The following is a 13,706-nucleotide window of genomic DNA, read 5'->3' on the forward strand; positions in this document are numbered from 1 at the left end:
GCCATATCATTTTCCAAAATGGTTGTATCATTTTGCATTCCCACCAGCAGTGCCTAAGAGTTCCTATCTCCCCGCAGCCTCTCCAACATTTATTTCCAGTATTTTTGATTCGTGTCAGTAATGCCGCGGCGAGATGGTATCGCATTGTGGTTTTAATTTGGATTTCTCTAATGGGTAGTGATTGTGAGCAGTTCCTCATGTGTCTGTTGGCCATTTGAATCAGACTAGAAATTTTTATTTTTTCCCTTCAGCTCCAATAGTTTAACAATTCCTGTGAGTTTGGGGTTAAGTCTTACCAAGTCCGATTTAACCACGAGGTAAATAAATGTAGAGTTCCTGTTAGTTTTGAGCCCTCTTCTTCTTTGTAGAAAGTGGGTGATTTCTAAATGTATGTGTGTGTTTTAATGAATTTCACTCTTTGCTGGAAAACAATGAAGCTTCCTTCTGTAGAAAGAGCTTTTTCTCCTTTCAACTGGTGAAACATTTCCTGGTGTCACCTCGTGTCATCCTGCCCCTTAAAATATGAGTGAGATTGACTCAAGCCCTAAAACCTCATTTCAAATTCCATCGAAGGCTAGTGAGCATTTGTTTGGTAGGAATTCACCAACTATCTGTAATGTGCCAGGCACTGTTCTCACTACAGATGTTGGCGAATTCTTGGTGGAGGAGGTTGTGGTAGGAAGGGATGGGGTGATTTTTTATTTCATGGCCACCTGGCTCTAACTAATTTTTTTGTACTCCCCCTTATAAAGCTCTAGGTTTTAAACTTGTTCCTTTATCTCCTCAGTGGTGTAGAGTAAAACATGGGAGAAGCCCCAAGCCACCATGAATACAAGAAGAAATTACACCACTTAGCAAACAACTGTCACATTATATGTAAATCATTTTTGTCAGATCCTCCCACTATCAGAGACTTCTCACTGGCTGTGCCTCCTCTCTGGCCACCTGGCTAGATCATTCCCCACCCACCCCCACCCTCTCATCTCTGCTACTCTTTTCCGGAAACACTGCCCTGCTATGACTGGTTATGGATTGGACCATTGTGGTCCATAGGATTTTCACTGGATAATTTTCAGAAGTAGATCATCAGGCGTTTCTTCCTAGTTTGTCTTAGTCTGGAAGCTCCACTGAAAACCGTTCAGCATCATAGTAACATGTCTGCTGACAGACAGTGTCCCATATAGACATAGAGAATTATTGTTGTTTTGATGTTGATATGTTGTACCAATGCATTGTGCATTGGCGGGGAATCAAACCACGTCTCCAGCATGGAAGGCGAGACTTCTACCGCTGAACCACCGCTGCTCCTGGATTACTTGGTGAACTCTAAATTCTTCGTTAGTGCTTGGCAAGTCAGCTCTTTTCATCCTTTGTTGCTAAACTCAGTTTCAGGCCTATGTTGACCTTTCCAGAACCAGAACCTATCAGGGAGCTCAACTTCTGAATACAACTGGCCTTCACAGGCTCCGCCTTCTTAAGAAGGCAGTTGTGGTTATTAGAAGAAACATTTTTCACTTCTGTATGTCTTTTCACTTTCCTCTTCCATGATCCTCCATGTCTGGGGCCTGAACCACATTCTGCAGAGTGAGAGGTCTAGCTGTAATGTACTGACCTTGACCTTCTGCATTGCCTTTGTAGTGCTCAGTCCTCGTGGGGACATAAAGCAGACACTGCAGAAAGCTTTGGTTAAACTGGAGCCTCTGTGAAGTGCTTTTTGAGATTTGCCCCAAAGTACATCTTAAAGGACACTAGTTTCTTGGTCTGTGGGTGTTTTGTTAAAAAAAAGAAAGAAATTTATTAACTAAGTAATTTGTGAAAGTTTGGTAAACAACATTAAAACAGGCTTCTTTATGATTGGATTTCAGCACATTTTTAATTGTGAATCTTCAAGAAGGGAGTTTTGTAAACAATATCTTCCAAATTGATTTGCTGTTTGACTGCAGAATTCCTTTATGTGGACCATATCTTCAAACTAGTATTTCATACAACATAAATACATGCTATAACCTTACAAGTCTCACTTTCTTCATACGCCATTATTTTAGGTGAATTATTTATGTCGTTGCTGTTAAACTTCATCTTTCAGAAAGGGCAGTGGGGTCCTGTTAAGTGGTCGTTTATAGGTCAGGTCAAGATGAAAGCCTGGTTTCATTTGTTTAAATATCAACAGTACTGATCAGATTTGTGGTGTTAGAAGTCAGGATAATGATTACCTTTGCGGGAAGAGAGCAGGTAGAGATAGAAGGAGCATGAGGAGGGCTTCTGCGTGCTGGTTACAGCCTACACTTAGTAAAAATTCATTATGCTGAGTGCTTGTGATTTGTATTTTTTTTTTTTTTGTATGTATGTTATACTTCAGTTAAATTTTACTTTAAAAATATCCTCTGTGGCTACCAGATACATGAGGAAATGCTCACGATCATTAGCCATTAGAGAAATGCAAATCAAAAATACAATTAGATATCATCTTACCCCGACAAAGCTAGCATTAATCCAAAAAACATAAAATAATAAATGTTGGAGAGGTTGTGGAGAGACTGGAATACTTACACACTGCTGGTGGGAATGTAAAATGGTACAATCACTTTGGAAATTGATTTGGCACCTCCTTAAAAATCTAGAAATGGAAGTACCATACGATCCAGCAATCCCACTCCTTGGAATACATCCTAGAGAAAGAATACACAGCCATGTTCATTGCAGCACTGTTCACGATAGCAAAAAGATGAAAAGAATCTAGGTGCGTATCAGCAGTATATTCACACAATGGAATACTACACAATGATAACGAACAACAATGAATCTGTGAAACATAACATGGAGGAATCTGGAACGCATCATGCTGTGTGAAATTCATCAGTCACAAAAGGAGAAATATTGTATGAAGTCACTATTACAAGAACTCGAGAAAAGGTTTAAACACAGAAGAAAAACATTCTTTGATGGTTACAAGGGTAGGGAGGGAGGGGATATTTACTAACTAGGTAGTAGACAAGAATTATCTTATATGAAGGGAAGGACAACACACACTACAGGGGAAGTCAGCACAACTGGACTAAACCAAAAGCTAAGAAGTTTCCTGAATACAACCAAACACTTCGAGGGACAGAGTAGCAGGGGCGGGGGTCTGGGGACCATGGTTTCAGGGGACATCTAGGTCAATCGGCATAACAAAGTTTATTAAGAAAATATTTTGCGTCCTACTTTGGTGAGTGGTGTCTGGGGTCTTAAAAGCCAGCGAGTGGCCATCTAAGATGCATCAATTGGTCCCAATCCACCTGGAGCAAAGGAGAATGAAGAACATGAAAGACACAAGGAAAATATTAGCCTGAGAGACAGAAAGGGCCACATAAACCAGAGATTCCATCAGCCTGAGACCAGAAGAACTAGATGGTGCCAGGCTACCACCAGTGATCACCCTGACAGGGAACACAACAGAGAGTCCCTGATGGAGCAGGAGAAAAGTAGGGTGCAGAACTCTAATTCTAGTAAAAAGACCAGACTTAATGGTCTGACTGAGACTGGAGGAACCCTGGAAGACATGGCCACTGGACTGTCTGTTAGCGCAGAACTGAAACCATTCCCAAGGCCAACTCTTCAGACAAAGATTAGACTGACAATGGGACATAAAATGATACTCGTGAAGAGTGTGCTGCTTAGCTCAAGTAGATACATGAGACTAAATAGGCACCTCCTGTCCGGAGGCAAGATGAGAAGGCAAAAAGGGACAGGAGCTGGTTGAACGGACATGGAAAATTAGGGGTGGAAAGGAGGCGTGTACTGTCACAGTATAGGGAGAGCAGCTAAGGTCACATAGCAATGTGCGTATAAATTGTTGTATGAGAGACTAACCTGAGCTGTAAACTTTCACTTAAAGCACAATTAAAAAAAAAATCCCCTGCATTGAGCAATTTTGGCTCTTTCTCAGATAATGCTGTGCTGAAAAACCTTCCTGAATATTAAATCATGCAGGTTAAGTTGACTGGAAGAGGCAGTTGTTAGTTGCTGTCCAGTCATTTACTGACAGCTAAACTTTGCAGTGAAGTTATTGGCGAGTGCTAGTTGGTTGTGTAGTTACTTGTCATTTAAAAAGAGATCATCAGTAAATTTTAGGAGAATACGTCCTGAAAACGATAGCCATTTATCTGCTTACATACTGAGTGCTAAATCAGACCTTTTTTAAAAAAAACTGTACTTTAGATGAAGGTTTACAGAACAAACTAGTTTCTTATTAAACAGTTAGTACACATATTGTTCTATGACTTTAGTTAACAACCCCACGGTTTGTCAGCACTCTCCCTTCTTGACCTTGGGTTCCCTATTACCAGCTTTCCTCTCCCCTCCTGCCATCTAGTCCTTGCCCCTGGGCTGTTGTGCCCCTTTAGTCTCGTTTTGTTTTATGGGCCTGTCTAATCTTTGGCTGAAGGGTGAACCTCGAGAGTGACTTCATTACTGAACTAAAAGGGTGTCCAGGGGCCATACTCACGGTTTCTCCAGTCTCTATCAGACCAGAAAGCCTGGTCTTTTTTTAGTTAGAATTTTGTTCTACATTTTTCTCCAGGTCTGTCTGGGACCCTCTGTTGTGATCCCTGTGAGAGCAGTCAGTGATGATAGCCGGGCACCATCCAGTTGTACTGGACTCAGTCTGGTATAGGCCATGGTAGATGTGGTCCATTAGTCGTTTGGACTAATCTTTCCCTTGTATCTTCAGTTTTCTTCATTCTCCCTTGCTCCCGAAAGGGTGAGACCAGTGAAGTATCTTAGATGGCCACTCACAGGCTTTTACGACCCCAGACACTACTCACCAAAGTAGAATGTAGAACATTTTATTTATAAACTATGTTATGCCAGTTGAGCTAGATGTTCCCTGAGACCATGGTCCTCACAGCCCTCAGCCCAGCAATTTGGTCCCTCAGGGAGTTTAGATGTGTCTGTGGAGCTTCCATGACTTTGCCTTGGACAAGTTGTGCTGGCTTCCCCAGTATTGTGTACTGTCTTACCCTTCACCAAAATTACCGCTTATCTATTGTCTATTTACTGTTTTTCCATCCCCACTTCTCCCATCCCTTGTAACCATTAAAGATTGTTTCGTTTTGTGTGTAAACCTTTTCATGACTTTTTTCAGTAGTGGTCTCATACAATATTTGTCCTTTTGTGATTGACTTATTTCACTCAGCATAATGCCTTTCAGATTCATCCATGTTATGAGATACTTTGCAGATTCATCATTGTTCTTTAGCATTGCATAGTACTCCATTGTATGTATGTACCATAGTTTGTTTATCCATTCATCTGTTGATGGACATCTAGGTTGTTTCGATCTTCTTGCTATTGTGAACAATGCTGCAGTGAACATGGGTGTGCATATGTCTATTCATGTGATGACTCTTATTTCTCTAGGATATATTCCTAGGAGTGGGATTGCTGGATCATATGGTATTTCTATTTCTAGCTTTCTAAGGAAGCGCAAAATTAGACCATTTTTGAAGTTCATTTTCTTATTTAATTTTACCCAGAGGACAGATGATTTTAATATCCTGAAAAGCACCTGCTTTGTAGACAGTGGTACCAGTTATTCTAGAATGAAGTTTCATGGATGAGAAGCATTATGCCAATCTAATTATCATTCTTTTTGTAGATGATGTGTTCTTTTTTTCTCTCTAAAAGCTTCAAATATCTGCTGTTCTGAAATTTCACAAAGATGTGCTTCTGTGTGGGTTGTTGTCATTATTCCTGGTCAGCATTAGGTGTATCTTTTCCGTCTAAAAAATGAATCCTTTAGCTGGGAGGTTTTATTCTGTTGCTTCTTTGGTTATTTCTTCCTCTCTTCTTTCTTTATCTTTATGGAATTTCTGTTTGTTCTATTTTTCAGTCCTTTTGGATCAATGTTTTCACTCCATATCTTAGTTATCTAGTGCTGCTTAACAGAAGTACCATAAGTGGATGGCTTTAACAAACTGAAAGTTATTCTGTCACAGTCTAGGAGGCTAGAAGTCCGATTTCAGGGTGCCAGCTCCAGGGGAAGGCTTTCTCTCTCTGTCGGCTTGGGGAATGTCCTCATCATCAATCTCCCCCTGGGTCTAGGAGTTTCTCAATGCAGGGGCCCTGGGTCCAAAGGATATGGTCTGCTCCCATCTCTTCTTTCTTGGTGGTAGGAGGTCCCTCTCTCTGCTTGCTTCTCTCTCCTTTTATCCCTTGTAAGATAAAAGGTGATGCAGGACATATCCCAGGGAAACTCTCTCTATATCTGATCAGGGCTGTGACCTAACTAAGGGTATTGCATCCCACCCTAATCCTTTTTAACATTACCTAATCTTGCCTCATTAACCACAGGAAGAGATTAGGATTGATAACACATAGGACAACCATACAATACTAGGAATTATGGCCTAGACAAGTTGATACATATTTTGGGGAAACACAATTCAGTCCATGAGAGTCCACAATCATAGTTTTAATTTCTAAGAACCTTTCTTATTCTCTGACCTCTACTCTATCATAATAGCCTGTTTTTGTGTTACAGATACAAAAACTTTCCAAATGTCTATAGGGTTAATTACCAGTTTTTCAGAATTCTCTTCTGTTCCCTGAATTATCATTGTCTCTATTCATCTTGATCCTTCTCTTTTGTGCTGATCTTTCCCAAATGTCTGGTGACATTCATATTTATTGAAAGAGACTGGGTGGATTATTGTAGAAAGCTGGCATGGTTCCCTTTGTGATTGGTTTCCTAACAGGTCTCTCTGGGCATGAGCAAGGCTAATAGGTCAGTAGACCTCACTTTAGGGTATGTATTCAGGGAGCAAGGAGACATTTGCAACCCCCTTTTCCAAATAAGAGGACTGTGCTCTGGGGTGCCAACCTTCCATATGAGTTTGGAGTCCTTCCCAAGTAGATCTTTCTATTTCTTTCCATAGCAGCTCACCTTTTTCATCCTGGGAGCAAATGGTCTTGAGATGGGTGGTAGCAACATTGGACAACTGGCCAATTCCTTAAAAAGTCCTTTAATTAATTACCCAGAATGCTGCTTCCTTACCTGGTAAGTCAGAGTGTGGTGCCTTTCTGAGACTGCAGGGCAGAGTGGCTCTCAGCTCTACTGCAGCCTTCTCCTGGACCCTCTGCTCTGACTTATTGGTCACTATATTTGCATCTACTTTCTGACTTTCAGTTTGTCAAAAATCTCTTGTCTGCCAGGACACTCCTCCCACCCTAGTTGTTTATACACAGATATTTTCTCCTGCGTGCATTTCTGTGGGTTTTAGAGAATGAGAGAAGGTAAGTGTGTGTGTGCTCTGTCTACCGTCCTCAACCAAAAGTCAGAACGCAGCCTTGAAATCAGTCAGTCTGGCCTCAGAACACTGAAATAAACAACTAGCAAAGACCAGCTTTGGTACTTTATGTGAAAAAAATCTATTATCAAAACAACAACAGCAAAATTATATTAGTGTAATTTAAAATATTGATTAAACGCTTTAGACAGCAGAAATTATTGCTGTTTCAATGTTAATATGTCATAACATATGATTTAACTCCATTATACTAGTTAAATATGGAAAGCTTTGTTTTCTCAATTGAATGTGTGTTCCAACAGATATGTCCTATTAAGAGATTTTAATCTTCTCTTATGTATAATTCATATGAAGCATCAACTTCTGGATGCTTGAAATATAAGCAGTTACAATGAGGTTGAATCTCTGAGTAAGAGAAGGGACTTGCAGAGTAAAGGAAATGAGTATAATGTAGTGGGATGGCACTGCTGGCTTCTCAAGTTCTCTTCAACTCTGGTTTTTCAGAGATCCTGTGCCTTTGAATATCTGGAAAGCCTCTCCTCATTGGGAATTTCTTGGCGATAAAAAATGCATATTATGCATTTGTACATAGTTCAGTTCTCAGACCAGTAATAATGTCTTTTTTGAAAAAAATCTTTGAGGAAGATTTTATATTATGAGGTAGAATATCATGTTTGTATGTTTTTTATGAATACACACAAATCTACATTTCGAATATATCTTGCACTTGTGGTATGTGGACCACTTTGGAGTATTTATTCTTTTGTATTAGATGTGCATGGGTGGACAAGTTGAGGAAGCTACGTTTTGAGGAAACTGCCCCGAGGATCCCCATTCAACTATTGAATAACCAACACTAGTACACAGTTCGTAGATTACTTAAGAGTTTATGAAGTATTTTTCTGTTGTTTTTGTTAGGTGCCGTCGCATAGATTCTGACTGATAGCAACCCTAGGTACAACAGAACGAAACACTGCCTGGTCCTGTCCCATTCTCATAATCGTTGCTATGTTTGAGCCCATTGTTGCAGCCACTGTGTCAGTCCATCTTGTTGAGGGTTTTCTCCTTTTTTGCTGACCCTCTACTTTATTTTTTTTTTTAATACTCTCATTTTAATTTTAATACTTCCAACAATATTACCTTTGTCTGGTAACTAGAACTACATTGTATATACAATCTAAATTTTAAGAGTAGAATTAAACAGCATCAAAGGACAGGCTTTAGGTCATTATTGACATTGGCACTCAAAGGCTAAATCCCTTCTTGAGATGGAGGGAGTTCAAGCTAGGGTGTTCATTCACCACTTAATACTAGACTTGGCATTTAAATTGTGCCTTTTCTTCACTGAAGTTCCTTAAGCTTGTTAGACATTAAACTGAGGTATGTGGCTATGCAATTTAAATCAGCCTTCGTCCTCATTAAAAAGGGCTAGTAGTTATTGTTTCTTAACCTCTGTCAAACCAGAGAGGAGCTACATTTTGACATTGTGGACTTTGTATTATAGAACAAATTATGTAATAAGAGCTTAGGACATGTTTGTTAAATCAAATAACCAGCAGTAATTTCCTTTATCTTTTATCCTCCAGTTCTTATGAGTGATTTCCTCTGGTTCATTCATTGATATAAAAATGATTACTCTACCTGATCCAAGCCTAGCCTGCTGCCATTGAGTCGATTCTGACTCGTAGTGACCCTATAGGACAGGGTAGAACTGCCCTATAGGGTTTCCAAGGAGCAGCTGGTGGATTCCAACTGCCGACCTTTTGATTAGCAGCCGTAGCTCTTAACCACTGCGCCACCAGGGCTCCTCTACCTGATCAAGATGTAAAAATGGTGTGGCAGGGGCAGTGTCTGAACTCTAACTTCAGATGGGGAGGGAGAATCAAGATCAACAGCTGATTTCTGTGAGGTGGAGGTCAGACACGCCTCGACCCTCCAACCTTTTTACCGATTCAGATGCCAACCGTCCCTCCCACAGCACTTTCCACTTCTCTGCGGAGTTCAGTGTTGCTGTGGCCACACAGACAGTACTTACGATGATGGGGTTTATTAAGGAAGTAACAGCTAACAATTCAAGTTCAGGATTGACTCAGGATGCAGTGCTTTGATCAGGACAGCTTCTCAGCCGTGCCCGCAGGCATGCCTGCCTTGGCCCCTCGGCCTCTGCCCTGCTCTGGCAAGTGTTACAAAGCTCTTAGCTCTGCCGCAAAGTGCCCGGAGGCACCCCACTCTTCCAGTAAGCCTTGGCCTAAAGGTGCTCAATTCTGTCACACTATGGGTCATCACACCCACTGTCACCACCTTGCTCTGTGGGCCAGGAAACCCACCGCACCAGCTCCTGCCAGTCTTCTGGTTCAGCTGGCTCTGCTGCTGCTTCTCGCTGTCTCTCGCTGTCTCCACTGTTACAGCTCTCTCTCTCTCTGTCTCCTGGGTCTGGAAGGTCTCAGCACAGGGATGCTAGGTCCGAAGGACACGCTGCACTCCTAGCTCTTCTTTTTTGGTGGTAGTAGGTCCCCCTCTGCTTTGGGATTAACAGTTCTTTTAAGCCTAGCAGCATGGCAAACTGAACAGTCCCCTTGTTAGGGTTCCATACACCTTATTTGCATGACCACACCCCCACAAGGGTGCCATGCATCTTATTTACATTATTAGCAAGCTATCCAATCCCCTTGGTGGGCCACAAGCACCTCATTTGCATAGTCCTCACCTAGTCATTTGGTGGGAGTTATAAAGACTATGGTTAGTAGGGCCATAGTAAGTAATTCACTGCACCGCAAAGGAAGATTAGAATCCAGAGTTATCTTTCCAGATTTTTGTGTTCAGTCCACTAGGTCAGTTTATATCTTGGTGTAGTAGAGATGAGCTTGTTGAATTAATTAAGTACCATGTGAATGTTAAACCACAAGAAGAACAGAGTGTGGTAGACTCCTGGATAAAATAGGAACAGCTCAGGATCATCTGTCTTCATTAGCATTTAGTATGAAGACAGTGGGGGGATGTGTTTTCTATCTTCTGTTAGTAAACTTCTTGAAGGCAGGAATCATTTATTTGAGTTTATATTCCTTTTAATTAAACTTTTTATCTGGAAATAATTTCAAACTTACATAAAAGGTGCAAAGAGTTCTCATATACCTGCTACCCAGATTCACCAATTGTTAACATTTTGCCACACTTGCTGTATCAGTCTTTCTCTTTTGGTGTATGTGTGTGTGTGTGTAATTTTTCTTTAAACCAGTTGGGAGTAAGTTGCATATGTCATGCCCCTTTAGCCCTAAATAGGTCAGTGTGTATTTCCTAAAACAAGAACTTTCTCTTGTATCAAATCAAGAAATTTAATGTTTTGATACAGTACTATTATCTAATAACCTGTTGCCATAGAGCCAATTCTGACTCATAGTGACCCTATAGGACAGAGTAGAACTTCCCCATGGGGTTTCCAGGGAGCAGCTGGTGGATTTCAATTGCCAGCTTTTTGGTTAGCAGCCGAGCTCTTTAACCACCACACCACCAGGGTGCTACTATTATCTAATATACAGTCCATATTCTAATTTCACCTATTGGCCCAATAGTGTTCTTTATAGCAAATGTTGTGTTTGTTTTTTTCCCCTAGTCCATGATCCAGTCAAGGATGATACACTGAGTTTAGTTACGTGTGTCTTTAGTCCACTTTGATCTGGAACAATTTCTCTGCCTTTCTTCCTCCTTCATGGCATTGATGTTTTTGAAGAGTACAGCCAGATAAGATGTAGAGCACTTTAAGTTCTTGGCATGGACTATCAACCAAAGAAGTTTTAAAAAAAATGTTTATTGAACCTCTTTTGGGGAAGCACATTACTTTCAAAAGGTTTAATTTGGGAAAGAAGTGTGGTTTATTAGAAAAAGAACTTGTGCTTTGAACTTACAGACCTAAATTTAAATCATATTTCATTCTCTTACTACCTTTGTGTCACTGGCTGGGCAAGTTACTTTATCTGACAGATTTCAGTTTCCTCAGCTGTGAAAGGGTATTGATAATACATTAACATGAAGAAATGAGAAATTATTTCCAAACATTTAGAGCGGCACATGATGTGCAATGCAATGAATGGTAACTATTTATAATTTTCTCTTCAACATAACCTCCAGGTTATGAGGGTATCACTGCAGTTGCCATGTTCAAGGGTTAAATACTTCATAGCCCTAGTCTGTAGAAGCAACGGAGAACAAAACCAGATTCACAGCCAGAAAATATGGAAATCAGTTGGTTGCCACGTTTTCATCTTTCCTGTGATGTAAATATTACTTAAGAATTCCTTACATTTCACAGATTCTATAGATATACTTACCAAGGGTATAGGGGCTACTCTGAATTTTCCTCACGTATTCAAGCTCTGTGGCATGTGATATTTTCCATTTGCTGTATACTCTCCACTTAATAACTAAGTACAAAATGGTACCATTCAAAGAATCATTTACTTGTTAGTTGGTTTATTGACATACCCATGTGCTGAAGTCACTGGAATGTGGCATAGACAAATCTGGCTTCTTCCACCCCTGAGTTGGTAGAAGAAACACTTGGTAGCTGTTAAAGTGCTATTCTTTGCAGTTATTTGGTATAATTTGCCACAGAAATAAATTCCAGGTTATATTCTTGCTAGGTCTTACCCTGTTTCAGACTGAAAGAGTTCATGCTGAGGGCCAATGGTCACTAATTCAAGGGATTCTCTCATTAACTTGGCAGCCGTGAAGATTTCCAGCGAATTCCAGAACTTGCTATCAACCCGTTGGGGGACCGGATCATCAATGCCTTTTTTCCAGAGGGGTGAGTCTTTGCAGTTATTAGGCTTCCTTCCTGGGGCTATCTCAGCCTGAATTAATTGCTAATCTGGAATAATGATATCGGTTGAATCATCTCAGACCCTTATCCCACCTAATTATCTTGGACATCCTTGACTTTGTTATATTTAGAACATCTCTTCGTTTTACCGTCTTCTCTGTTTTAAATGTCAAATAAGCATATCAGCCCATCTGCAAAATTCTGTCTTTGATCTCTGTCTTTCTTTGATGTAAAACTAGGCTTTTAAAAACTTTTATTTGAGAATAATTTCAAACTTCCAAAAAAGTTGCAGAAATAAAAATTGTACAAAGAACATCTATAAATCTTTACCCAGATGCATCTAATGTTATATTGTTATATTTTAACATTTTACTGGATTTGCTTTATCATTTATACTCACACACACACACACCTAATTTCTCCCTTTTTCTCTTGCTAGCCATTGAAAATATAATGCAAGCTATATACATAATTACAAATTTTCTTATAGCCACATTAAAGTAAAAATAAGCAGGTTAAATTAACTTTGGCAATATATATTTTATTTAACCCAGTATTTCCAAAACATTTCCATATATAATCAACATTTAAAAATTATTAATGAGATATTTTACATTTCTTTTTTTCAAATTAAGTCTTTGAAATCCACATATCAATTCAGAGCAGCCGCATTTCAAGTGCTCAGCAGATGCGTGTAACTAATGGCTGCTGTATTGGACAGTGCAGTGCATGCATGTGTGGCTAACATGCTTTTGCTTTCTCTCTCTTACTTGCGCTTTCTATATATATACATGTACATTATACACACACTCACATAATTGTTCTGTGTTTGTGTTTGTGTTTTTTTCACATATTTTTCTGCATCGTTTGAGGGTAAGTTGCATAATTGTCACTGTTTATCCCTAAATACTTCACTTTGTATTTCATAAAAGTTGGAATAGTCTTTTACATATCCACAGTACAGTTATCAACATCATTAAATTTAACATTAATGACTTTATTAATCTGTTATCTATTCGATTCCAATCTATTATTTGTATTCCAGTGTTGTCAGTTCATCCAATAATGTCCTTTATAGCATTTTTCCCCTTCATTACAGAATCCATTCCAGGGTCAGGTATTGCATTTAGTTGTCATGTCTCTTTAGCCGCCTTTAATCTGTAGTAATTCCACAGCCTTTTTAAAGAGTAGAGTTCTCCTCACCACACACACATTTTAAAAGAGATAATTCCGTAATTTGGGTTTGTCTGATGTAAAACTAGGCTTTGGCTATGCCTCACTACCCAACACACTGCCTTCCTTTTGTGAAAGTACTAAGTAAATATTTACTGATTGGATTAGGTACCTTTTTTTTTTCCTGAGTGAAGCTTATCATATAATCTTGTTTTAAGTAATCTCCTAAATAATCACTTCCTGGTTCCGTGTGAGTTAATCTATACAACCTCAAGGACTTCAGTGCAAAAAGTTACATGGCTGCCAGTTTTTAATGAGACTAAGCATCATTAAGACTAATGGACCACAACTACCACGGCCTCCACCAGACTGAGTCCAGCACAACTAGATGGTGCCCGGCTACCACCACTGACTGCTCTGACAGGGAT

The 13,706-nt window shown here is 39.8% G+C and overlaps 1 protein-coding gene across 1 annotated transcript in view; it reads left to right on the forward strand.

Moving 5' to 3' along the window:
- The window catches only part of CHP1 (calcineurin like EF-hand protein 1), a 48,701-nt gene that overhangs the window by 19,050 nt on the left and 15,945 nt on the right, over positions 1–13,706 (forward strand). Inside the window, exon 3 of the mRNA XM_004380646.3 lies at positions 12,010–12,090. Within this exon, the coding sequence (XP_004380703.1) occupies positions 12,010–12,090 (81 nt within the window). The remainder of the gene's footprint in view (positions 1–12,009; positions 12,091–13,706) is intronic.

This window comes from Trichechus manatus, unplaced genomic scaffold (genome assembly GCF_000243295.1).
Source record: "Trichechus manatus latirostris isolate Lorelei unplaced genomic scaffold, TriManLat1.0 scaffold00076, whole genome shotgun sequence".
NCBI classification, from domain to species: Eukaryota; Metazoa; Chordata; class Mammalia; order Sirenia; family Trichechidae; genus Trichechus; species Trichechus manatus.